Source organism: Pseudophryne corroboree, chromosome 7 (genome assembly GCF_028390025.1).
Source record: "Pseudophryne corroboree isolate aPseCor3 chromosome 7, aPseCor3.hap2, whole genome shotgun sequence".
NCBI classification, from domain to species: domain Eukaryota; kingdom Metazoa; phylum Chordata; class Amphibia; order Anura; family Myobatrachidae; genus Pseudophryne; species Pseudophryne corroboree.
The window spans coordinates 58,940,690-58,967,605 of NC_086450.1; the positions used below are offsets into that span (position 1 = coordinate 58,940,690).

Consider the following 26,916-nt stretch of genomic DNA (forward strand, 5'->3'; position numbering starts at 1 on the left):
AAATATACTCCTAACTGCAGGTTGATACGTTTTACATTGTCCTGATTGTACTCATCAGTGAGAGGTACCTCTTCATCTAACCTACAATCAGTGATAAATCTCGCAGAGTCGATATTGGGGGGCAAACATGCCCTCAGCAATGTCCGCCAATCTTTGTTATTGGGTTCTGCGGAGTTACCTTGTTCTCTAATGAACCTTTGGCTTGCAACTAGATCTTTCCTAGGATCAGGGAATTCAGACATCATTGTTCTTAATTCTGTCCGGGAAAAGGGACAATGCATTGCAATGTTCCTGACGGGAGTGACTTCCGAAGCGTCAGTTTTTCCATTTGGGACTGCAATTACCCTGACAGGATTAAGTTCAATCACATCACTCTGGGTTGATTCTACAATGTGTGGTGTAATCGTTTCTGCATAATGTACAGTACCGTACTTACCTGCGGACACGACCTCACCTGTCCCTCCACTAGGGGCCTTTGCTACTCCTCTTACTGGTTGGGCCGTGCCCACTGTAGTCTCTCTTATGGTGGCTGCTAGAGAGAGAGTGCCGATATTGTGGTAGGCTCATCTTCCTGGTCGCCGTCCTGAGTGAAGTTTAAGACAGGATACAACTTGCACGGGTTAGCATTAGCATCAATACACTTATCTACTTTACTCTTATCATTAATACATTTATTAAGTGCACTTTTATCATATACCAGTATGCCATTCTCTGTAGCCACTTTCTCTCCTGTTATGTATGGTGGTGGTGGTGCGGTAGCTATCAGTTTCCTGATAGGATTGGAACCAGCTGCTTGAGCTAATCCTCGTTGTATCTCACCTTCCTGTTGCCATAACTGTAAATAATCATAATGTCTAATCCGTTGCTTGACGGATTTTATCAGACATATCCTTCTCCTTAAATTTTTCAAAACCTCAGGATTAAAACTGCCTACCCTGGGAAACTTCTCCCCATCGTTCACAGTCATACGTTCCCACTCATTGCATAAAACCTCTGCGTGTGATCCATATTTTTCACACATTATGTACCTCGCCGACCCTGCTGGCCGCGGAATTATATCAACCTGAACCTTGGTTGATCGTCCCTTACTTGAGCAACTGGCCCCCATTCTTTGCAGGTATTGCCTTCTCAGCGAATTCCTACAAAAACCACGTTCTCAGAGGTAAGGCAACGGTGAAAGTCCAACGAGTGCCTTCACCCACTCTCGCCCACGTCGACCAATATGCCCACACACTGCCTCAGCGCTGGCGTACTCAACCCAGGGCCCCTATGTAACCTCTATTTACTGGGGCGTGTGGGAGTATGCTAACCTCCCCAGTAAGTATCAGTTGCTGGAGAATTCCTGAGTGATCAGCGAACCTCCCTTAAAATAAAAAAAACCTACACAAATCACGTCAAAGTGTACAAATAGTGTTTATGATCCCGCAAAGCGCACGCAAATTGCGTAATGGGTATCAAGGTAACCAACTAATGCACACAGTTACATGTGGTAAAGTCGCACTGCGTATAAGTAACTATTACTTATCCGCTGAACGACCAGCGGAATCGGTTGTTTAGGCTGCGAAACCTTCAGCCGGAGCGTATTCTCAAAACGGGCCTATATGGGTACTGCGCCAACCCCCAGGGCTGCGCTCACTACCTCTGACCTTTCTTAAGTCAGGGTCTTCAGAACTTCGTATAGGTACTTTTAACGGATTTCTGACTTTCGCGGACCTTTTGGTCTGCTGTAACACTAATTGCTCCTTTTACCTTATTCACTGTTAACGTGAGATGGCCTTCTCCCACGCCACCACGTGTTCACTTCACGGGTGTCCTTCTACGAGATCTCGAATTCCGGGGTTCACACCAAAGAAAACTTAACTTTACTTGCATACACACGCTCTTTCACTTCATATATACTTTGATTTTTCTGTACAGAAAATTTCTTTCATTCAGGTAACACAGGCTAATCCCAGAGGTAATGCAACGAGAGGAGGATCTTTTTTTTAAACTAAATTTTGGAAACTGAACAAATTTGTGCTATTATCTCGTGGCTTCCGTATCTACTAGACTAAAACAATGCTATCGTGTGATTTGTATTTAGCGGGCGTATCCGTACGCACGTTGCGTAGTTTACGCCACGTGTGTAGGCCTTTGCGTTGCGTACGCTGTCTCGCACTCGGTCAGAGACACGTGTACACAGGCCGGATACTCCTGCAGTAACACAAATAACACGCTTCTATAAATGCAAACAATATTTAACTATAATCGTTTACCAAGCACCACACAGTATCTCCTGTATAACCTTTATAACTGGGTCAGGCTGCGTGCGTGTTTTACAATTACTCCCTTAAGTATTACTTTTACTTTTAACTAAATAGCAACAAATTTTCTCAGCACGTGATCAATGCTAATGGCAAACACAAAGGTAGATATGTGAAAATACGCAAATGAAAATACAGGTGTGTGCGTGTGTTGCGTGCGCAATTTTCACCAATACAGAAATTTAAACAGATTTAAAAGACAATAGCTTAACGTTCTTACCTTTCGGTTCCGGATCCCTACAAACCAAACGGAGCAGATGCTTATCTAATCAGCACTACCGTATCCCCGACCACCGAACGGCTAACAGGGGATACTACCTTCCCGCCCTTTGCTGATGGATAAAGTCTGCCTGGTTCCGCTTGGTTGCGGATATGAGGAGGCCCGGACGATGCCCCCAATTGATAATGTCAATTATTACCTATAAACATTAAGCTATATTTTATTACGGACTAAGTACGCTATTGGCGCACTGAGTACCGTAAGGGTACGCACCTAGCGTAGCAGACACTAGGCCGTGGGCGCGACGCACGAGCGACACGTACGCTCACGGAATGATACACAGTAAACCTTAGTAACAATACACCGTAAGGGAATGCTTACACTTTAAACCTTGGCAATGTAATACTATAATGATGTAATGCTTATTAACCTTGATAATATGAAAAGCTGTTTGAGCGATTGAGACGCTAAGAAAACCCTTTACAGTAACTAGTGAATACGCAAGACCTTGTTTGGATTTAAAAACCACTCAGGCTCTAACACCTTCGTGGATTGCTTTAGAGTAAAAAGGGGAAAACAATACAGCTTATACACTACAAAACTAACATCAAAATCTAAACAGAATAACAAGGAATAAATTGAACAATAGCGAACGATCGCAAACACAAGCAAACAGAATGAGTACACAATGAGAACAAATGGCAAACACAGAGGATAACAAAATGGCTACAGAGAACTTACACACGTGGGAATGATTCGCAAGCGCGTCCTGGATCCAGCCCTCAGCCTTCAATGTGAAACCTTGCAGAGAGAGTGAGTGACTGGACAGGCAATGGTGGTCTTTATATACACAACATACAGTAACAATACAATGGTCCCTATAATCTCATGGTTCATTGGACACAGGAATGTGTCTCTGCATTATAACAAAAGGTCATAGGTGGGTTCGAACAGGTGGGCTGTGTCTTTCTCCAACTGCTCAGGTGGGAGGTATCCTTAGGATTCCCGCCGCATGGATAATGAACAGCAAATACAGTAAATGTCTATAAACTACTTTTGTACATAACTATACGCAGGAGCGAGCATTCTCTTCCTAACCAACACCGAAATGTTACCATTAAAATACTCTACAGCTGGATACTAGACACCACCGTTCAACCTTTATCTGACCCTTCCTATCATGCAAAGAGGAATTTCTCTGTCCAAGAACCGTTTAAACTAAACATACTTGCTGACATTGTCTAGGGGAATATTCACTACAATATACGCTATATGGGTTAAATATGTTATGATCGAGTCGCATGCTAGACGCTTACAAACTCTACCGTAAATGCGCATATACCGCGCGTGATCGCCGGAGCGATCTTACGCAAATTGCGGATATGTGCACGCACGGCAGAGCGTGTGCACGTGCAGCGGGCATGTGCATGAGGGGTTCGTACAAGGCATATGTATCCGGATATTTTTCGACTTTGACAACTCTCACTCAAAAAATTCAGTATTTTGGAATATTTGGATATGGGATACTCAACCTGTATACCACAAAGTAGTGTTCACTGTTCAGATAACTAAAGATATTTAGTTTCTGGAGAAACTGCCTTTTAATACCATATATAACAGTTTCATTTAATTGCTTTAGTTTCTATAACAAACATCAGTCAGTTTACTGTAAGGGTGTTTTTCATATTGGGAACATAAAAATGTTTAGCCTGCAATAGGCTTAAGTGCCCTTCTGTCAACACGTTTCCTCCTTCCATGGTAACCAGTCCTCCAGGAGGTTCAGTTCCTTGCCCACAGCCACGGCTGACAGTCTGTTCCCCCTTTGCTGTCCCCTGAGCTGCAGAATTTGCAATTCATGCAGTAGAACAAGTCCCTGGAGACTGCAGTCCCGCTGGGCAGCTGAGTGGTTTGGGCGGCTCTTTCCTTTGCACGGGCTGCAGAAGGGAGGGGGATCTGTGCCACCTGGGTGTCTCCACTTTGCGTGCAACTGCTAACAGCATGCAGTGGGAGCCTAGTAAGATAAATACCTTAAACCAGGCAATATTTCTGTCCTATACTACTACAAGTCTACACCTCCTTTCCAAGGTATATAGTGCTCCCACTAGGCACTATTAGCAGCCCTGCCTGTTCTTTAATTCATGAATTGCGCCCCATCTTCTCCTGAGACAACGACAAGAGAAGGCAGAGCAATGGTCAGAGCACAGCCGTTTGGCCGCAACCCAGCCCCTGAGGGCAGAGCCGGTGCTATGGTGTACAGCGCCCCCCTGCAAACTGTAAATGTGATCCTTACCGTACTTCACAAAGGGGGGGGGGGACACAATGGCTGGGACAGAACACGGGTGGGTGTGTGTGGGTGTGTGTGGGTGTGTGTGTGTGTGTGTAACAATGACAAAACACGGGGGGTGGGGTGAAATAGTAGCAGAACACAGGTGCGGGGGTGACACAATGGCTAGGACAGAACACAGAGGGAGGAGGTGAAACAGTGACAGAACATGGTCTGAGATAGTGACAGAACACTGGGGGGGGTGAAATAGTGACAGAAGCCAAGGGGTGTGTGTGGAATAGGGGGACAGAACACGGGGGCGTGTGTGTGGACTGATGACAGTACACGGGGGGGGGGGGGGACAGGGACAGAACACCGGGGAGTGGAATAGGGACAGAACACAGGGGGATGGAATAGTGGCAGAAGCTGACTCAGGTCACTTGACATACTGGCTCCGCTCGCCACCCCTGTCGGGATTCTGTGGTCGGGATTCCGGCGTCGGGATTTCGACCGCCAGGATCCCGTCCAGCGGGATTTAGTACTGATCCCCTGGTATCAAATAGCCAGGCATTAGCAGAAGAGGCTTTGCTGGAGAACGTCTCTGCAAGCAATAGTTACCTCTGCGCATACGTGGCGTACTGCACACAGTCTCCCACTGAGTGATAGTCACAGTGGGCGGGGAAAGGGAGGATAGGGGTGGAGCTGGTGACGCGCTGACTGATAGCAGCCATTATGCCTTCGCTTCCCCTCCGTTACTGTATCCCGGCAGCACTAGACAGTAATGAGTGGAGCCAGGAGGTGAGGTACATCTGGCCATGGCAACTTCTATCTACCCCTGACTCCAGGCACAGTACAGTGAACAGTAAAAATCCATCGCCATCGGCCCCACACCTCACCATCGATGGTGGAACACTATCTGATAATCCACCATCGATGGTGAAAGTATTAAATACTGTGTAAAAACCATCGATGATTTGGAATCATAGATAATCGATGGTCATACCTTTTTAAAGAAAAAAATTCTATGTGGAATTGCTGATTTAGAGCTTAATTTGGAGCTGTACATTGACCCAATGTTTTACGTATAATTCCGATGGTGGGGCGGCTGCGCATGCGGTGCCCCCAAACTGCAGCCTAATTGACAGGCAGCTCACGTCTGGGGGTGGGTGGTGGATGGAGATGGCCAGCCTTCCTGAAAATGGGGGCGTGGGAATGGTAAGGCCAGGGTCTGTGTCTTCAGAGGCAGAATTCCCCAGCCTCTGCAGCGTGAACAGCCCAGACATCCTGTGTAACCTGGGGGTTACTCAGATGTCCGATGTTCACACAAGCAATCCGATGTGGAGTCTGTACACAAGACCCCTCCTGTATATTTTCGTACAGCAGCTGCGTCCCTGAATCAGACCCTTAATACCTTATAATTCATATGAATGCCTCTGTCCTATCACATCTATCCTCATCTAAGCTGTGCGCTTTTTAGCTGTTCCTGATAAATTTTATTATTCAACATTCTAAAAGGAAGTTTTATTGACAACTGCACTTTGCTTGTGTCTGTCATTTCACATTCTGTCCTGGTTTTCTTGGGCTGTATAGAAGCGTCTGGAGATTATTCCCCTGTTACCTGTGCAGATAAGCCTGGACACCGGCGCTCACAGGAAATAATGAGCCTCCTGTTGTTCTGTGCGATTCTGTGATATGTGCAGCGAAGGTCTTTTTCATTTCCTGCCGCCATACGGTTCAGAGATACGGTCATTGCATTTCCTGCCTCACTATCAATACTGAGGGCATCTCATTTAGCTGCATGACGAGCCAGCCTTCTAACCTGTGTTAATAACTTAACCTTTTCATTTCATTAGTCTTCATTATATATTAGAAAGGACAGACACGCTTTATTCCGTTGTTACTTTGCACGTTCTCACTTTGTAGAATGGATCTGCAAGTCCGGAAAAAAAAGAAAGTGTCAAAAACCAAACACTGTCTAGATCCAAAAGTCTTCACACATGTACTTGGGGAAACACAAATCTCATTCACTTGTGTTTGGATTTTTATTCACCTCAATCATTCTGCAACAGTTAAAGGGATCAATCAACTTAACATGGAAGCTACATTACATAGAATAACTTGGGGGGTCATTCCGAGTTGTTCGCTCGCTAGCTGCTTTTAGCAGCATTGCACACGCTAGGCCGCCGCCCTCTGGGGTGTATTTTAGCAGAATTGCGAACGAAAGATTAGCAGAATTGCAAGTAGAAAATTCTTAGCAGTTTCTGAGTAGCTCGAGACTTACTCCTACACTGCGATCAGCTCAGGCCGTTTCGTTCCTGGTTTGACGTCACAAACACGCCCTGCGTTTCGGCCAGCCACTCCCCCGTTTCTCCAGACACTCCCGCGTTTTATCCTGGCACGCCTGCGTTTTTCCGCACACACCCAGAAAACGGCCAGTTTCCGCCCAGAAACACCCACTTCCTGTCAATCACACTCCGATCACTTCAACGATGAAAATTCTTCGTTCGGACGTGAGTAAATCTACTAAGTTTTGTGCTAAAATACTTAGCGCATGCGCACTGCGTACCATGCGCATTTTTGCCTTAATCGCTCCGTTGCGAAAATCGGCAACGAGCGAACAACTCGGAATGACCCCCTTGGTGCGGAATGTTTGGACATGTTGACATGGTAGTTTTATTCTAATTCTGGGGCCTAATTCAGTCCCGATCGCGGCTGTGCGTTTCCGCACAGCAGCCGTTCAGGTTTGAACTGCGTATGCGCCAGCGCCGCAGTGACAGGCAGAGGAGTTCTCTGGGTGGGCCATTTTAGGGGTGCTGTCCGGGCAATGCAGGCGTGCCCGGACCGTGCAGGGGGCAGGCCGCGGCGGCTGTGTGACATCACATGCAGCCGCTACGACCCGGACAGCGACGAGTAGCTCCCTGCCAGCGCGCAGGTAGGGAGCTACTCCTCAGGTACGAAAGCATTGCTGCTGTGCGATGCTTTTGTATTGTGCGGGGGGAGGGCCAGATACGCGGGGTGGACTAGCCCTGTGCTGGGCGTCCCCCCACATGTCTGAGTAACTGATCGTAGCCGTGCAAAATTTTACACGGCTACAATCAGGTCTGAATTAGGCCCTCTGTCCCTAATGGCAACCCTAGCGGTAACCAAGCCGCCTGGAAATGTGACATTATGACATTAATGATGTCAACATCTTAACCATGTTGGCATCATCAATGCCGACCTGCTGTTGACATTGTGAATATCGACATGCTAAACACCGACATGGTAGCTGCATCCGAATAACTACATTCACAATTATATTTATAAGGGAGTTGTGGTTAATAGTGTCTGAGATTTTCTTTCTCTCTATGCAAAGGATTCTGGTCTGTAAAAGTAACCCTATGGGGAGAATTCAATTAGCCGCAGTACATTACCGCTGCTGATTGATCCCTAGGGTTCAGTATAATTTACCGGTGGGTGGGGTGCCGGGCCGTCAGGGTACCGACAGAGTCGTCCCGCCACCAGTATGCCAGCAGCGGGCCGAGCGCTAGAAAGCCCCTTGCGGACACGGTTTGCTGCGCTCGCCACTGGTTATATTCTCCCTCTCTGGGTGTCGTGGTTACCCACAGAGGGAGAATAGCCTGTCCTGCCGGTATTCTGGCGTCGTCATTTCACTTCTTGTCGGGATTCCGGCATCTGTATTGTAATAGCCGGGATCCCGGCTGGCAGTATTTTAACTGCTTCCCGATCCCTATATATGACGTATAAAGGTAAAATACATTCTGCGCTAATATGACTTTACGCTGCAGCTTCATTGACCATCACTGTTATTTCCAAGAAACAGTGTAAATGGTTAGTAAAGGGCAAAAAAATAAAAAATAAATCATTTTAATTATGCTGCTTGTACCCTTATGGACAACACAATTGTATATGAATTCACCAAATCTGCCTGCTGTGTATAAAACACTTAAGTCACAGAGATGTCGTAGATACAAGGTCTGTCTTTTGAACTACAAATGTCGGCATAAAGCCTCGCCAAATAGCCCCATTTAGCGCACCACGGACATTGCTACGGTCAAAATACTGATTAGAAAAAAGGTACATAATTCAGGTTAAACAGTAAAAAAAAAAAAAAGAGGTCCAACACGGGTGATTCTCATTATTCATCATTATGGTTAAACTGCAACTTTATAGCAATTCCTTTTCTGCAGGAAAAGTAATACTGAGTACTAACAGTAGTACACTATTTGAGAACCAAGATGCAAAATTTAGGAAAAAGTTGCAAAATTAAGAAAGTACGCAGCTCTAGAATCGCACCAGGCTTCTTGATCCATGTGGTATGTGCTAAAGCTGACCACATTGGCCAATTCACATTTAATCTGATCAGATATGGTGTAAAAAAGGTGGTCAAACAGTGACCCCAAAAGGCCTTGTGTCATCTAAGAAGTGTTGGATAGAATTTCTTCAGTGCAGTCTTGTTCTACATAGCCCTGTGTAACGGGGTCTGTTTAATTTGGCCAAATGGCTTACTGCTCACAGTGTGTCTTGGGGTTAGTCACAGAAAAGACAAAGCATGGATACCAAAAGGAGTCACACGTGCCGTGTTAGACTGGGGCATGAAGGGCCCACCAGGGAAATGCTATCACAGGGGCCCACTAAGGGGCGTTGCCATATGCTAGAAGGGGTGTGGCCAAGTGACCAGCCATTAAAGGCGCCACCTAGCATAGTATATAAAGAAAAAGAGCTCTACCTCGCTGCTCACTTAAAGCTGTTGTGTATGTGTCTGGGTTACACCAGAGGAGAGCAGTAGTACATGTGCCTGAGTTACACCAGGAGAGAATAGTCGTATATTTGCCTGGATTACACCGGGAGAGAGCAGTAGTATATGTGCCTGGATTACATCTGGAGAGCACAGTAGTGTATGCGCCTGGGTTACACAAGGAGAGAACAGTAGTATATTCACCTGGGTTACACCAGGAGAGAAAATAACTTTTTTGGGGGCCGCACTAGTCTGCAATCTGTTATTATTAATCAATTGGATCTAGCTATAATTTCACTCCCTATTTATGGGCATAAGATTAATACAGATTTTGAACACACGATTGATCCGGATCGTTTTGGATATTTAATTTGGGCGATACGGGTATTGGGATTGACTGAACGGGCAGATTAAACTATTGCGGACATACCCCACTGGAGATGCCCGATCTCGTCTGATCTTGGAAGCCAAGCAGTGGAGGGCCGTGTCAGTATTTGGATGGGAGACCACCTTGGAACACCCTGGTACTGCAAAAAATTCTTCTGCCCGATCTAGACGGATCCCCAACAATACCAACTGGTACTCGGTTTTGTATGACTTATGATTTAATTCTCTACGCCAAAATAATCCTGAATAGGATTGCTGTAGAATAAATGATGGTCATATATTACGCAAAAGCGTCACTGTGATTATAGTAAATCCACTAGCCCAAAGATTTGGATTCCGGTTCTTATTGTGGTATTGAAAACCACATGAATTATTCTCCATATAGTGCTATATTTTCGCGTAGCTTTATTATTCACGTATAACTTACTCCTTAATCACCTTTTTGAACAAATAAAGTTATGTTTTACCAGAATTGATTAATATACACTTATTCCTCTGAATTAGAGTGCTCCCACACAAGAGTCTACTTTCCAACTTTCTTTTGTTGGTTCTTTCTAGCTTACACCAGGAGAGAACAGTAGTATATTCACCTGGGTTACACCAGGAGAAAACAGTAGTACACGCGCCTGGGTTACACCAGGAGAGAACAGTAGTATATGTGACTGGGTTATACCAGAAGAGAGCAGTAGTATATGCCCCTAGTTACACCGGGAGAGAGCAGTAGTATACGCGCCTGGGTTACACCAGGGGAGAGCAGTAATATACGCACCTGGGTTACACTGGGAGAGAGCAGTAGTATATGCGCCTGGGTTACAGCGGGAGAGAGCAGTAGTATATGCGCCTGGGTTACAGCGGGAGAGAGCAGTCGATACACATAAAGACCCCAGTATAATGCCAGATACAAATAATGACCCCAGTAGAGCAGTGCCAGATACACGTACACCCCAGTAGTGCAGTACCAGATACACAGATGCCCCCCAGTAGTGCAGTGCCAGATACACAAATGCCCCCAGTAGTGCAGTGCCAGATACACAGATGCCCACAGCAGTGCCAGATGCACATACGCCCCCAAGTAGTGCAGTGCCAAATACACATACGCCCCCAGTAGTGCAGTGCCAGATACACAGATGCCCCCAGTAGTGCAGTGCCAGATACACAAATGCCCCCAGTAGTGCAGTGCCAGATACACAGATGCCCACAGCAGTGCCAGATACACATACACCCCCAGTAGTGCAGTGCCAGATACACAGATGCCCCCAGTAGTGCAGTGCCAGATACACAGATGCCCCCAGTAGTGCAGTGCCAGATACACATACGCCCCCAGTAGTGCAGTGCCAGATACACATACACTCACAGTAGTGTTCTGCCAGATACCCATACGTCCCCAGTAATGCACTGCCAGATACCCATACGCCCCCAGTAGCGCACTGCCAGATACCCATACGCCCCCAGTAGCGCACTGCCAGATACCCATACGCCCCCAGTAGCGTACTGCCAGATACCCATACGCCCCTAGTAGCGCACTGCCAGATACCCATACGCCCCCAGTAGCGCACTGCCAGATACACATATGCCACCAGTAGGGCACTGCCAGATACACATATGCCCCCAGTAGCGCACTGCCAGATACCCATACGCCCCCAGTAGCGCACTGCCAGATACCCATACGCCCCCAGTAGCGCACTGCCAGATACACATATGCCACCAGTAGGGCACTGCCAGATACACATATGCCCCCAGTAGCGCACTGCCACATACCCAGATGCCCCAATCAGTGCACTGCCAGATACCCAGATGCCCCCAGCAGCGCAGTGCCAGATACACAGATGCCCCCAATAGTGCCAGAAACACAGATGCCCCAGTAGTGCAGTGGCAGATACACATACGCCCCCAGCAGTTCCAGAAACACAGGCACTGCCCACATATTGCCAGATGCTCATCTCCGCTGCCTGGACTCTGCTGCTAGTCCTGTGGCTGGGGGCCGGGAAGAAGAGCACAGTGCGCACCTCTCCTCCCCTCAGTTCACCCCCGGGATCACCTGCAGGCTGCTGTGGCTGAGGGCCAGGGAGGAGAGCGCAGCGCGTGCCTCTCCTTCCCACAACCGGACTCTGCATTCACCGCCGCCCCCGGGATCACCTGCTGGCTGTGGCTGGGACGGGAGCCGGGAAGGAGAGCGCAGCCCCGCCCTCACACAAAAGAGGGTGTGGCTAATACTCGGCAGGGCCTACCGGTGAGTTCACCGGCTCCCCAGTTGCCCAGTCCGAGCCTGCACACGTGTTCCCCTTTATGACAAGTAAGCAGTCACGCTGTGTGTCATGAGCTTGTCTATACACCTGTGATGGAAACACTGTGTGGCTAACCGTTTTATTCCGTTGAAGAATACGCTTTCTCCCTAAACTTTCCCTTTGACCCACTGTTCTAGTAGGTGTAATTTCCCCTTATTTAACCAAGCAGTTTTAAAAGAACTAATTACTTTTTTAATTAAATTAATCTTGGTAACAAGTTTCTTTTGGGGCCGTAACCTTTCCTTGTCATTCGGAGGTTGTTGGTATGCGCTGCTGTTGGTACAGATTGAAGATTCCTGTTCAGCATTCCGCAGACAGAACTGCTCATTAGGTCTACAAATTTCTGCTCATCTCTTTAGTAGCAGCTTTTGTTCATGGCACACATTCACCCACTGTGCTTTAACCCATTGTGTGCAAAAACATATTGTGAAGCAAGCAAAATTCCCACACGGATATGCAACAAGTGTAGTTATCACAGTGGGATGTAGTTATTTCACCGACAGTCACAATAACTCCCCCTGTATCCCGAACCTTCACAATCCTGACAGTCGGCATGCAGACTAGAAGGGACTTTTCCCAATCATGGGTGTCCACGACACCCATAGAGTGGGAATAGAACCTGTGGCTAGCTCAGCTCGCCACCAAGCCTGCAGGGTGGCGAGCTTCGTTTCGCTCACCCCCACCCCCGTGCCGGCATTCTGCGGCCGGGATCCCAGCGTCAGGGGGCTGACCACCGGTAACACGGCCCCAACCCATCACAGCAGTATTGGCTGACACGTCATTAAGCAGAGGTAAGGCCCGACGACCGTTTCACTGCTGGTGTGAACCTTCCTCATGGACTTCACGCCAGTACCGAAACGCCCGTTTGACCTTACCTCTGCTTAATAATGTGTTGAGTCCATACTGATGTGATGAGTTTTGTTATACCCCTATGGGAATGTTACACAGTGGTATAATGATTGTTTGTAGTTCCTGATGGGAAGATTGTGTGTGGCTATTGTATAGCGACAGCATTTTCAGCCACAGGTTATAAAGCAGTCATTGGCGACTGGTGTTTCGATGCAGGTCATTGTTTTTGTTTGTTTTTTACCACAGGTAGGGTGGGGTTTAACCGTTGATGGCTCAGGTGGTGGGCGGGTGGTGGTTTTCAAAATATCAGGCTTACAAAGCTGCTGCTTGGCACCGCTAACTGATGCTTTTCAAGCGGCAATAGTAATTAATGCTAAACTATGCTAATTTAGCATAATTTGCTATTGCCCTTTGAAAACCAGCAATCGTGACGTTCATCATCGATGGTTTTGTATAGTAAATATTCCCCCCTCTCACTGTGTTTCTTATAAATTATCTTAAACCACATTTGCAAATTGTGTTTTCATAAACCTCTCAGATAAAAATAAAGTTGCCCATGCAAAGGCTTTTCAACAGCAGCAGAACATAGTAATTAATAAACGCCCGGTGTCATTATCCTGAAATAATGACTTCATTTTGAAATGTATTGGCTTGGCTAAGACAGGGGCGCCCATGTATCTGTGAGGGACATTGTTTTATAGAAATTGTGTTGCATTGGCAAGCAGTAATTTATCACAATTTATTCACTTTTAATTTGAAGATCTCGGGTGATGTTTAATTTGTCCTCAGTAGAGAAACTGCATTGCCTGTGGCAATTTCAAGTGGTTGTAATAAATGGAGATAGCTGAGCTGCACTGTGCTGATTGCATTGTTACCGTTTAATTGGACATTTCTAGGACAAGTGAAAAAAATACTGTAGGATGTTTTCCCTTTTAATCTGTTGGAGAAGGACCATCCACTTCTGTTGTTTTATTCTTACGGGGCAAATACAAGGAAAGTAGCTTGCGCCAAATGATTTATGTAATAAGTACGAATACAATACTAATAAGTCTTTAATGCCACATGCTGAGAATCCGTCAGATAGGTGACTCTCAGTCCCTTGGGGAAAAGAAAGTAAAGTCAAAAGCTTACAAAGATTAGTCCATGGAATATGCTAGGAACATGTATGTATCCTATATAATAAAAGGCTAACTCTACTCCTCACCTCTTTGGGGGGAATTGAAGTGTTTTGTGTGCCGGCGGCCAATAGATGGCGCCTGACGGAGCAATTCAAGTGTTGCTCCGTTCGGGCACACACAGCCGCCTGTGCTGACATTACTGTTATGTTGTTGCATCACTTTGACGGGCTGGTAACTAGTACTATAGTAATTGATTCTTAACTGTGACAAGAAAAATACTCCTCTTTTTATATACAGCCTTCAATCATAGGCCGTTTGGGCACTGTTAGCCTGGGGCATGAAGGGCCCACCGGTGAATGCAGTAGTAAGGGCCCATGCTTAGGGGTGTGGCCAGTCTCCAGAGGGATGTGGCCAGCTGGCACAGAGGTTTAGCTAACCTTTAGAGAGTCTGGGCCTCTTGATAAATATATATAGTAAACACTACTATTGCATTCATGATAATGTACTAATAACAGCAATGCACTGTATAAAATACACCATAGTCCTGTACAGCCTAAGGTAACTTATATAATGTATAATTCAAGCGCACAGTCTGGAACCTGATCCCCAAAGGAGGAGGTGCGGGCATAGGCGGTGGGGCCCACCAGGAAGGGGGGGGGGGGGGGCTGTGGGCCAATCCGACCCTGTGTTTGGGCAATATATAGAAGACCGCTTCTGTAGGTAAGATGCAACCATCTTCTTTGTTTGTGTTCCCTAATTTCTCTAATATACTACACGGATTTAATTGCATATGTTTAGGGGCGGTTTACTAGGGTAAAAGGAACTATTGCCATCATTCCTAATGGGTGTGCTTACACTGAAAGAATTTTCCAGCCATTCTGGCCGATGTATGACAATTGTGCACGATTATTGTTCAGGGGATGGAACAACAATTGTCAAAAGTTGAAAACACTGCAAACACCGATTGTGATTTTTCATCTATCAGACTATCCCCCTGCCTATATCATTCAGTGTATTCTACATTGTGACCATGTGATGATAAATCATTCAGTATATGAAAGCACTTAACAATAATCTGAATCGCCCAGACCATCATAACGTCTGTTTCTTCACGGAGAAGGAAGGACCTACTGTGTATGGCCAGCTTAACAGCAGCACAAAGTATTTGAGATCAGCCAGCCTGTTGATGCATATCTGAAGTGGGAGGGAGAAGGCCAATGTTACCAATTTGATTATCTACATTGTAACAACAGCACAAAGAGTTCCCAGATCTTATCAGCGCCAGCATGAGGAAACCCAGCACTTAAACAGTGCTAAATAAATTTACATTACATCCTCTGTGCAAGCAGAGAGAGCAGATAAGGGCCAGGTTCCCGTGGCTGATAGAGAGCACCAGTGTGTTATTATCCTTAGTATTGTTGCACAAACCAGGTTTCAGCTATGTTTATTCCAGTGCTATGTGTAATAACACATTTCCAGGCCACTTTCTGCAACCTGTGACAACAACATTATTCTGCCCGCTTGCGTTGTGCCAGCCTCAGATTTGGAACGGATTCTTTTTTTTGTTTTGTATTGCAGCAATTATTTGCCGTAGTTAAGTGAGCTGAAAATGGCATTTGTTGCTTTACAGTGAATAAACATTTGGATGCATAGAAACCGCATATGACTTATAGAGAGGAGCTTGGCAAATGTATGTTCAGGAAGCCAATCTGTTCCGTTTGTTTTGGAAATTCTTTAGTTGCTAATGCACATATGTTTCATGTTTGTCCACTGCAGTAATCTAATGTAAATGTTTAAGGACCACGAACCTTAAATACAGTAGTTTTTTAAACAAATATATATATGTAAACATATCAGGATTTATCGGAGCGGAATATAGTTAAGAGAAAGTTGCAGAGAGGAGATGTTTTCCGGATGTGGCAGAGCTCCTGTACTTCTGGTTAAAGGACAATGCGGTCCACTTTCTTATTTTTGATATAGATGGAAGTGAACAATAAATTGGGCTCAGCAGCACATGAAAGGGGAAATTCAATTAAGTGCAAGTTCCCGCGCACATATTTTTTTTTAAACTACCGAGATCAATTCGATTACTAGCTTGACGACTGGAATAAGGCTTCACATCCTTCATTTTTGCTAGCACCTCCAGAGGAATCTTTAGGCCTGTTCCAGGCATGATGATTAATAATTGAATTGTTTGCGGCATTTAGTTGCATGAAAGTGTTGGGCAATGCCAATTTGTACTGAATTGAATCTCCCCTCAAGTGTAAATTAAATGTCATACACATTCTGTCAGTGTGGGAACATGGATACACACGTGTACGAATGTTATTAGTGCTTTTTAAAATTATGTGTAGTAGTGATCCTTTTAGAAGAACCTCAAATCGAAGCATAACCAAGCCACCCATAGCTCTTAAAAATACTTTTAATTTCTCTAGTCATTTAGGGCGATATCCAGTTCGCGGCTATTTTCCACGCACATTGGGGTTTTTTTTGCATCTATCACACAAAAATTGCTGCAAAAACGTCTTTTTGCGAGTATGCGGGCTCCCGTTTTTCACCCTATGGTATTCCAAACCTTTTGAAAATGGGACTTGGGCGGAAAAAAATCAGAGTTAAAATGGGGAAATCAGCCTATACCTTTCTCTGCCTAAACAGAGTATTTGTCGTGCCTTAGCTATAGCTCAGTTGTTGCACGGACAGGCTCCTTGAGGTGCGACAACATAAACAGCATGCAATACACATTTTCACCACTAGGTGGCTAATGTTCCACTAATCCAGGACTGTAGAGAGAATAGCAGTGGATGGATACACAGTACAGTGATCGTACTGTAATAGTGTACTCTTAGCAAGCTCTGGCAAATGGCCAGTGACAACTGTAATGTTATACACACAGACCAATGGTCAGACGGAGAGAGTCAATAAGAAACTTGAAGTGTATAGCGTACTGTAAATATATGGACGCTGTAGAAAATATTAATTCTCTTTTGGGACCAAAAAAATAAATAAATAAAAATAGTGTATACAGAGGCAAACTTACGTATTAAAGCAATGGTCCATTGCTCAGTCTCATAAAGATAAGACTCTCGTAATTTGAAAAGTCACACTTGTATAGTTGTGTACTAAGTAGCACCTACCGTTTTAATAATTTTGACTGTATATCTGTGTGCATGTCTGAGACTGTATACAAAGTATGACAGGACTTATTTTGGCAAAATTAGAAAAAACCTGTGGATGCTAATCTTTACACAGATATACAATACAGGTTGAGTATCCCATATCCATATATTCCGAAATACGGACTTTTTTGAGTGAGTGAGATAGTGAAACCTTTGTTTTTTGATGGCTCAATGTACACAATCTTTGTTTAATACACAAAGTTAATAATATTGTGTTAAATGACCTTCAGGCTGTGTGTATAAGGTGTATATGAAACATAAATGAATTGTGTGAATGTACACACACTTTGTTTAATGCACAAAGTTATAAAAAATATTGGCTAAAATGACCTTCAGGCTGTGTGCATGAGGTGTATATGAAACATAAATACATTCTGTGCTTAGATTTAGGTCCCATCACCATGATAGCTCATTATGGTATCTAATTATTCCAAAATACGGAAAAATCCGATATCCAAAATACCTCTGGTCCCAAGCATTTTGGATAAGGGATACTCAACCTGTACAAGTGTGTCCTTTGCGGGAATCAAACCCTAGTACTCAGGCGTAAGCATCGGTGATACCACTAAGCCAATCTGTGTAGAACTCTGAAATGTGCTTTTCTTTGGCTCAGCATCTCCAATGCACACAATCTACAGACGTGTCCTCTTACATCCTTGCTGCAGTCACTCTAAGCAGCCCTTGAAGTCACACCATCCCGTGACAGGACTCCGTAGCATCGCGAAAATGCGTCTTAGATGCAAAGTAAATAGTGGCTATTTCTGCATACGAAATAAAAAGTCCGTGTTTTCCAGCAGAACATATTGTATGCAAATACAGTCACAGTCACATACACAATATAAATTAAAAAACATGATCAGCGATACCGAGTACTGCCCCTGCATGGTGTGACTTCAAGGGCTGTTTAGCGTAACTGCAGCAAGGATGTAAGAGGACACATCTGTAAGATGCACTTACACCAAGAAAAGACGCCCGACATTAGCAGAGCTGCCCTGCAAATGACGGCTCACCCAGAAGCCAGAGAAGGCACATTCATTTGCAAAGCATGTTAGCATTGTGTATTCACCTAGTGATCGAGAGATGCCTGGCGTGAGTGAGCCGTCATTTGCTGGGCAGTTCTGCTAACCTCACGCACGTGCAATGGTGATTTTCCAAAGCGACATCTGTTGGATGATCACTCTCACTGGTAATGCCATACGCCTCTCTAAGCTCTATGCGCCACCCTGCGACAAAACATGCTACCAGGCACACTGCGACTCCGTGATCAGGACAAACGCCATAGATGGTATAAATGAGAGAGGCTCCATCTGTAGGTCATATTAAAATGTATTTGGGGTACTTAAATTGGATTAAATGGGTGTGTCATGGACCTGCCGGTCGTTTCTCCAGATACATCAATCTAAGAAGCGCCGCCTGGGACGTGGGGGTCACTTTGGACACACAGGGTTGTACAAACACATCCGCTGCCACCAGCAAGAGGGATTTAGCATCTGAACGCAAGGTAGCCTTTACTTCTACCTGTCATACACACTGCAATACTTAGAAAAAATTGGTAGACGTGGCCACACGAGGCCATGGGTTTTAAGAAGCACAGAATCAGAAACTAGAATTTTAATTTTAAGTCCAAGAATACTTCAGAACTTTAGTTACAAAAAGTGTTACAAAGATGATTTAGAATATTTTAAGAATACAACCAGAGTCGGTACAAACTCAAACTAAAATAAAAGGAGATAATAATTAAGAAGACTAAACTTACACACCCATTTAGGATTCGGCTGTGGGGGTTCACTTCTAGCTGCAGCTACATCCCATGAGAATGAACACACATATTACAGTGAAAGGGTTAGTTATACCCTCATCTGCCCTCACTTCCCCCCACCCTTGGGTTTTTTAGCCAACTCAATGCTGTCTTGCACAATTTGTTTGAAGATGGGAACGGAATGATGCAGTCTTCCAAACCTTTATGACTGGCACAGGATGAGAAACCGTCTGTTGCTGAACATAATTTTCTTCTCCCACTTTATTGCTTGGTTTTGATCTTGTCCCTACTAAACACATTTAGAACCTGGTGTCCTGGTCAGATTCACTCAGAGCGATAACCTCCTAGCCCCACCTGGGGTTATGTCCACAGTATTTACAACCTGGCAGATGGAAAATGGAATGCAGTTCACAGAAAATTAAATTTTATCACACATACAATATGAGAAATATTATATTCTGGGATCCGATCATGTGATGGATACTGACAGGCAGTTAATAAAAAAAAATTGAAATGGAAAAATATTTTAAAAGCAAGTTTTTTTCAGCAAAATGAGTGCACAAATTGAATTTGGGGTACATATAAAGGGGTACAAGTATATATTTGGGTCATTTTATGGGACTTTAAATATAAAAAAAAAGGTGTAAGCAGACCGACTAGTAATACCTGCAAGCCTAAAAACACTTGTCCCACTCACAAAGCACCCCACTATACCTATCCTATACCTTGAACCCCAAATTTCGGAATTTGAACCAAATTCTGACATTTTTACCTTAAAATAGGGATTTTCCCCAACTTTTCACCTGCTCAAAGTAGGTGTAGTGAAATTTGCGGTAAAATTATTGGGTGGAAAGTTTTCACGGCTAATTGGATAGGGGGTTTTCACGATTCACAGTAAAAGTCAGTTTAAACAGGTTATCACGGCTAATAGGATACCCCACTTAGCCTCTTCTTCAGTCAGTAGAGATTAGGTGTTGTGGAACGCATTGCAATTTTATATCCCAGTGAGACTTTTTTTTTAATCCATTATTTTATGCTTTTATTTTTGGATTTATCTATTACATTCCTATTTTTATCCTTACACTTTTGTGTTTTTTATCTTTTCATTTTACATTTTTCTGTTAAATTGGTATTTTATTGTATATTATTAATTTGTAGTTTATATATCAATTGTTTATGGCCTGTACTACTAAAAAAGGAATTATTTTAAATTAATTCAGCCATTACTATGTTTTTGATATTATTAATAAATTAATTCTATTACTTGCTCCCCTTGTTCACTACTTATTGCAGTCTGCAGCTCACAACATCAGTGAGTAAAATGTTTTTGTCCTAGCCTAGGTGGGTTTCGAGGCTGTGATAATTTATTGCATTTATTATAACTATTTAGCTCACCTTGTAATGACCTGCTTATTCATAGCTATCTTTGAGGTTTACGCTTTCATTCACTGAAATGGCAGAGATCTTTTTATTTCTTTTATAGCCCTTCATTTCTCTTGTAGTCATCAACACCCACATACAAGAAATTAATTTATTTATTTTTTTCCTTTGAGCCACAGGCTGTGTGAGTGACACACACATCAAGGGCGGGATGTAATGAAGCAAGAGGTTGGCGCCCGTGCGGGATGGCGGCCGAACTGGGACTATTTTTAAAGCGGAAATCTTTTACAAGGCTAAACCATGCCTTGTAAATAATTGTCCAGTTTAAAAAAATGTCCGAGTTCCACCAGCATCCCTCACGGCTGACGAAAACGGACTTCATTACATCCTGGACCATGGTGCAGTACAAATAATTGTAGTCCTCACATGCACTAGTGCATACATATTGCAGCGGATTGGGAAGCCAAACTTGTGATTTGAATCCACTACCACCCACTATAAAGTTGTGCACATGCGCCCATCGCCTAGCTTGGGTTCTAGGGTTGCTTCGGTCATCATGTAGCCATTATTTTCAGAGCTCTGTCAGTCATAGAATTCCAATCTGATATATCAACTCTTTTCAAAACTTTGAGGCACAGGGGCGAGTGGTTGGGACAATTAAAGGTCGTGGAGTATTGCTGTGGGAAGAAAAGAGGAGTGCTGAGGCTTTGGCGGGGTAGAGGAGCGTGTGCCTAACATTTTATTGTTTGTGGTAGTGCACTTACAGTAGTACACAGGAGAACTGTAAAATGATTGATCCTTAGCAAACAGGTGAGCTACAGATGTGCCCTAATATATTATTGTGGCAGTCGTACCAAGCAGCCGTGTGCGACTCGGCCAGCACGGGGCATCTTAAGCCAGATGCCTCGTGTCTCATGGCATATTGCGGCTAGTTGTATGATATCTGTTGGATATGAACTGATATCAAATCTTACTGATTTCGTCCCATGCTTGCGTTGGTTTTCTCCGAGTACTCCGGTTTCCCCCACAATCCAAAAATATACTGGTAGGTTAATTGGATACCAACAAAAACGTAACCATAGTGTGTATGCATGTGTACTGTATATGTGATAGAGAATATAGGGGCAGATGTATTAAGCCTGGAGAAGTGATAAAGAAGTGATAAGCGGAAAGTGATAATGCACCATCCAATCAGCGCCTGTCATTTTTCAAACCCGTAATGATTGGCTGATGCATTATATCAGCTTCCACTTATCACTGCTTTATCACTTCTCCAGGTTTAATACATCTGCCCCATAGAGTACAAGTTCCACTGTGCCAGGTACTGATGTGAATGGCTGAATACTTTCTGCAAGGCGCTGCAGAATATTAGCGTGCTATATACATAACTGGTAATACAATAATAATATACCTAAAATGTTTGTAATATTTTGGTCAAACTCTGTGTATTTAGAGGACAGGCGTATTTGAAATTGTGAAATGATAGGAATTATAGAGAACTTCTCGTTGTACAGTCCTCTCCCCATACTGCAGCCAGATGGGACAGTTACATGCTGTAGCTGTTACATCTGTTTCTATGATAGCGTCAATGGAAAGCTTATGTAAAATCACTGAGCGGCTGTTCCAGCTTTATTGGCAGAAAATCCAAATTTCACGCACCTCCACTCACCTGTGACTCTGTCATCTCTCAGCCCTTGCCAGATATTATCCAGAACAGACCTCTTATCAAGAAACCGTCTGCTGCGGGCCCATGAAATATGTCCTAAATCATTTCTTTTCCATTACAATGAACTCATTTTGGCTTTGAAATAAAATATTCTATCTCTCACTTGCATGCATAGAATCTTCTGGTGAGTGATGAATTGTTCGCCTCCCTTAATTCCTAGCTTTGTGACATGTGTGTATTTTTCCTTTGTGTGCAGCCTCCTAAAGTGAAGTGCTTAACGCGGATCTGGCATCCGAACATCACCGAGACGGGAGAGATCTGTTTAAGGTGGGAAGCTGTCTACTTTTTATGCTGTGTACATCTTCTTTTCCTCCTTTGTAGCTTAAGTGTGTGGTTATTTTTCCATTTTTATTCTTTTTTTGCTGAATCAGATCTTGATGCTCAAAGCATCCCACTGCGTAATCAAAGGTTATAACCTATTGATTACATATACTTAAGATTGTAGTAATTAGGAAAATCCTCATGATCTATACAGGGTGGCTGTATGGTTAATGACAAAGGATCCACTATTTGTCGTCCTGCTGGGCTGCACCCTCTAATGGTGCTGGGTCCAGCGCATGTCAGCCCTAAAAGAATACACAAAACGGGATTTGGGCTAAACACATCACGGCTTTATTAAAAAAAAAAAAAACATTAAAATGTAACGAAAACATAAAATAGCTTCCTATAGTAACTCATGAAGCCTAAATATTGTTTTACACATAGTACTGTTAGTACAGATGTGACATCATACACATAATCTCAATGCGTCTTGTGGCATTACATGCATGCCACGTGTGAGCCTCATCGAGGAATGTAGCGCCTGAAATGTGCATCTTAGGGAAGTATTCAGTTGATCCGACAAGTTGGAAAAACGTCAGTTTCCGACTTTTATAGGTCGAATCTGGATTCGACCTATTCAAGTCAAGTGACGTTTTTTCCGACAAGTCGTGAATTCCGATTTGTCGGAAAACACGTGGCTCGGCGGATTAGCCGCGGATCCATGTGTTTTGTTGGATTTGTGGGCATTTTCGACAGGTTTTTGACCCGTTTTCGACATTGCCGATCCAACTTTAAAAAAATGAATAAAAATGTCAGATCGGCACTGTCGAAAACGGGCTAAACCTGTCGGAAATGCCCAGAAATTGAATAGTGCAGTGTCGGATCCTCTTAGTCGGAGAGGATCCATCACCAATTGAATAGACCCCTTGGTCATAATGCGATGTAAAAAAACTGCTTCAGGAGACTGCACTGATTAATCTGACATGCAGCACTTGTATAGCCGTGTGCAACTGAGTCTGACTCTGTATACGAAGCACAACAGAACTTGGTGCGGAAAAAGCTGCAGCCGCTGCATCCTAGCACTACTTCACACACAGATATACAAGTGTCACATATGAAATTAATCAGTGCTGACTAAGATGCAAATTCGAGCAAAAATTATGCTCGGCACTAACAGACTCACTAGACCTGTCGCGTCGAGGAAGGATGTTTGGTGCGACTGCAGCTATAGTGTTTGATGACATATTTGTACTTCATTATGTGTATTATGGGGGGGAATGACACGGGATCCCCTGTATTTTAACAACCAGCACCGGGCTCTGCGCCTGGTTAAGGTGCCAAAAGTACTGGGGACAAAACACGTAGGGGTCCCCCGTATTTTTCACACCAGCACCGGCTCCACTAGTCAGAGAGATAATGTCAGGGCCGCAGGGACCTATATAAAAGTGTCCCCCGGCTGTGGCATTATCTCTCTCTAGTGGAGCTGGTGTGAAAAATACGGGGGACCCCTACGTGTTTTGTCCCCCATATTTTTGGCACCAGGACCAGGCGCAGAGCCCGGTGCTGGTTGCTAAAATACGGGGGATCCCCTGTCATTTTTTTCCCCGTATTTTTACAACCAGGACCGGCTCAAAGAGCCAGAGGCTGGTTATGCTTAGGAGGGGGGACCCCACGCATTTTTTTTCAGACATTTTAACCCATTCCCACCCCTTCCCACTGAAAAACATGCACTGATCTCTTCATATTATTTTAGTCAGTAAAAAAATAAAAATATTATTTAAAAAAAATCTATTAAATAATACTTGTGGCCCATAAATAGACACCAAGTAGATAATCCCTAATAATATAAATAGATATGCTATTAGCAATCAAAAAAACACAAAAAAAAAAGTTTTTAAAAAGTTTTATTAGATCACGACAGCAAAATGAGGCGGAATGAAATGGAATCTGAAACAGCAGTTTTTTTTGTCAAAGTACTGTATTGCATTGTCGAATACAATTCGACAGGTTTTTTTTGTCGAAAATGCCCCGTTTTTCTACATTTGCGGCAATTCGAACGCAATTGCATATACCCCTGTATATCAAAGCGGATTCCCACAACATAAATGATCAAAATAGATAAAATGATAAGCATATTGTTGCTTGAATGAATGTACTGCTCTTCCACAGTTAAAATAAATATATATATATATATATATATATATATATATATATATACACACACACACATACTACAGTCCTAGTCTCCTGGAATGGTTTTCCAACAGTTTTGAAGGCGTTCCCAGAGGTGCTGAGCACTTGTTGGCCACTTTTCCTTCACTCTGCGGTCCAACTCATCCCAAACCGTCTCTCAATTGGGTTTAGGTTGTGTGGTTGTGGAGGCCAGGTCATCTGACGCAGCACTCCATCACTTTCCTTTCTATAGACGTTATGGTAAGAACTTACCGTTGATAACGTAATTTCTCTTATGTCCACAGGTATCCACAGGATAACATTGGGATATGCCGGAGCGACAGCGGAAATGGCACCAATACGGTCACGAGCTTTCTGGCCTCCCAGGATGCATCGGGGCTTCTCCATATAATCCCGCCCACTGACTCAGTCAAATCAGTTCTTTCCACAGCGATTAGGCAGGAGCATCAGGTAGAAACCTATTTAGGCGATAAGAACACACATGCACACCCTTCCATACAAGAGGGAAGAGGTTTAGTGATTGTCAAGATCCTCAAATCAGGTGCGTCAGGGTGGGACCCCTGTGGATACCTGTGGGCATAAGAGAAATTACGTGATCAACGGTAAGTTCTTACCATAACGTCTATTTCTCTTGCTGGGTCCACAGGTTATCCACAGGATAACATTGGGATTCCCAAAGCCAGTTTTAGTGGTGGGGACGCTCCTGATTACACAGGAGGACCTTTCGCCCGAAGTCTGCGTCATGAGAGGCAAAAGTATCCAAGGCATAATGTCTAATGAATATGTTTATGGAAGACCATGTGGCTGCCTTACAAATCTGTTCTGCTGAAGCACTCTGTTGTGCTTCCCATGAAGGACCTACCTTACGTGTAGATTGAGCAGAGACATTAGCCAGAGTAGGGAGATCTGCATGAGAATAAGCTTCTGATATTACCATTCGGAGCCATCTTGCCAGCGTCTGTTTACTAGCAGGCCATCCTCTTCTATGAAATCCGTAGAGGATGAAGAGAGAATCTGTTTTTCTGATGGCACTAGTACGATCTATGTAGATTCTTAATGCTCGGACTACGTCCAGCGACGCTTCTCCCGCAGAAAGTCCCGATACCTGAAAAGCTGGGACTACAATCTCTTCATTAAGGTGAAACTTTGAAACCACCTTCGGAAGATAACCAGATCTAGTTCTGAGAACTGCTCTGTCTGGAAAAAAAACGTAGGAAAGGAGACTTACACGATAACGCTCCTAAATCTGACACTCTTCTGGCTGACGCCATTGCCAGTAGAAAAAGTACTTTAGCCGTTAACCATTTAAGGCAGAGGTCCTCAAACTCGGTCCTCGGGGGCCCACACAGTGCATGTTTTGCAGGTAACCCAGCAGGTGCACAGGTGTATTAATTACTCACTGACACATTTTAAAAGGTCCACAGGTGGAGCTAATTATTTCACTTGTGATTCTGTGAGGAGACCTGCAAAACATGCATTGTGTGGGTCCCCGAGGACCGAGTTTGAGGACCTCTGATTTAAGATCTGCTCTCTTAAGCGGTTCAAACGGAGGTCCCTGGAGGAATTTAAGAACTAAATTCAAATCCCAGGGAGCTGCAGGAAGAACAAATGGAGGTTGAATATGTACAACTCCCTGAAAGAAAGTACGTACATCCTGTAAATCAGCAATCTTTCGCTGAAACCATACAGTTAACGCAGATACTTGAACTCTCAAGGCAGCTACTTTCAAACCTTTATCCAATCCTGCTTGAAGGAAATCCAAAATCCTTGATACTTTAAAAGATCTTGGATTCAAACTTTTTACAGTACACCAATGAATATAGGCTTGCCATATTCTATGATACACACGAGCTGAAGAAGGCTTTCTTGCTCTAAGCATAGTTTGGATTACTTGTTTTGAAAATCCTCTAGCTTCTAGGATAGAGGTTTCAACAGCCACGCCGTCAAAGACAGACGATCCAGATGACTGTAACAACAAGGACCCTGCATTAGCAGATCTGGACGTTGAGGGAGCAGTATCGGTGCTTCCACTGACATTCTCAGTCGATCTGTGTACCAAAGCCTTCTTGACCAAGCTGGAGCTATTAGAATTATTGCTCCCTTTGCTTGCTTTATTTTTCTCACTACTCTGGGTAACAGATATATTGGAGGGAACAGATACGCCAGATGAAATTTCCATTCTACTGACAGTGCGTCTACAAGGACCGCTCCGGGATCCTTTGTTCTCGATCCGTACTTCGGAACTTTGTTGTTTAGAC

At 44.1% G+C, this 26,916-nt stretch overlaps 1 protein-coding gene and 1 pseudogene across 3 annotated transcripts in view; both read left to right on the forward strand.

Annotated features, from left to right (window-relative positions):
• The window catches only part of UBE2F (ubiquitin conjugating enzyme E2 F (putative)), a 490,291-nt gene that overhangs the window by 276,338 nt on the left and 187,037 nt on the right, over positions 1-26,916 (forward strand). For all 3 annotated transcript variants that reach the window (XM_063933173.1, XM_063933174.1, XM_063933172.1), the window contains exon 6: positions 22,401-22,471. In XM_063933173.1, coding sequence (XP_063789243.1) covers positions 22,401-22,471 — 71 coding nt within the window. The remainder of the gene's footprint in view (positions 1-22,400; positions 22,472-26,916) is intronic.
• LOC134946182 (5S ribosomal RNA) lies at positions 9,941-10,060 on the forward strand (annotated as a pseudogene).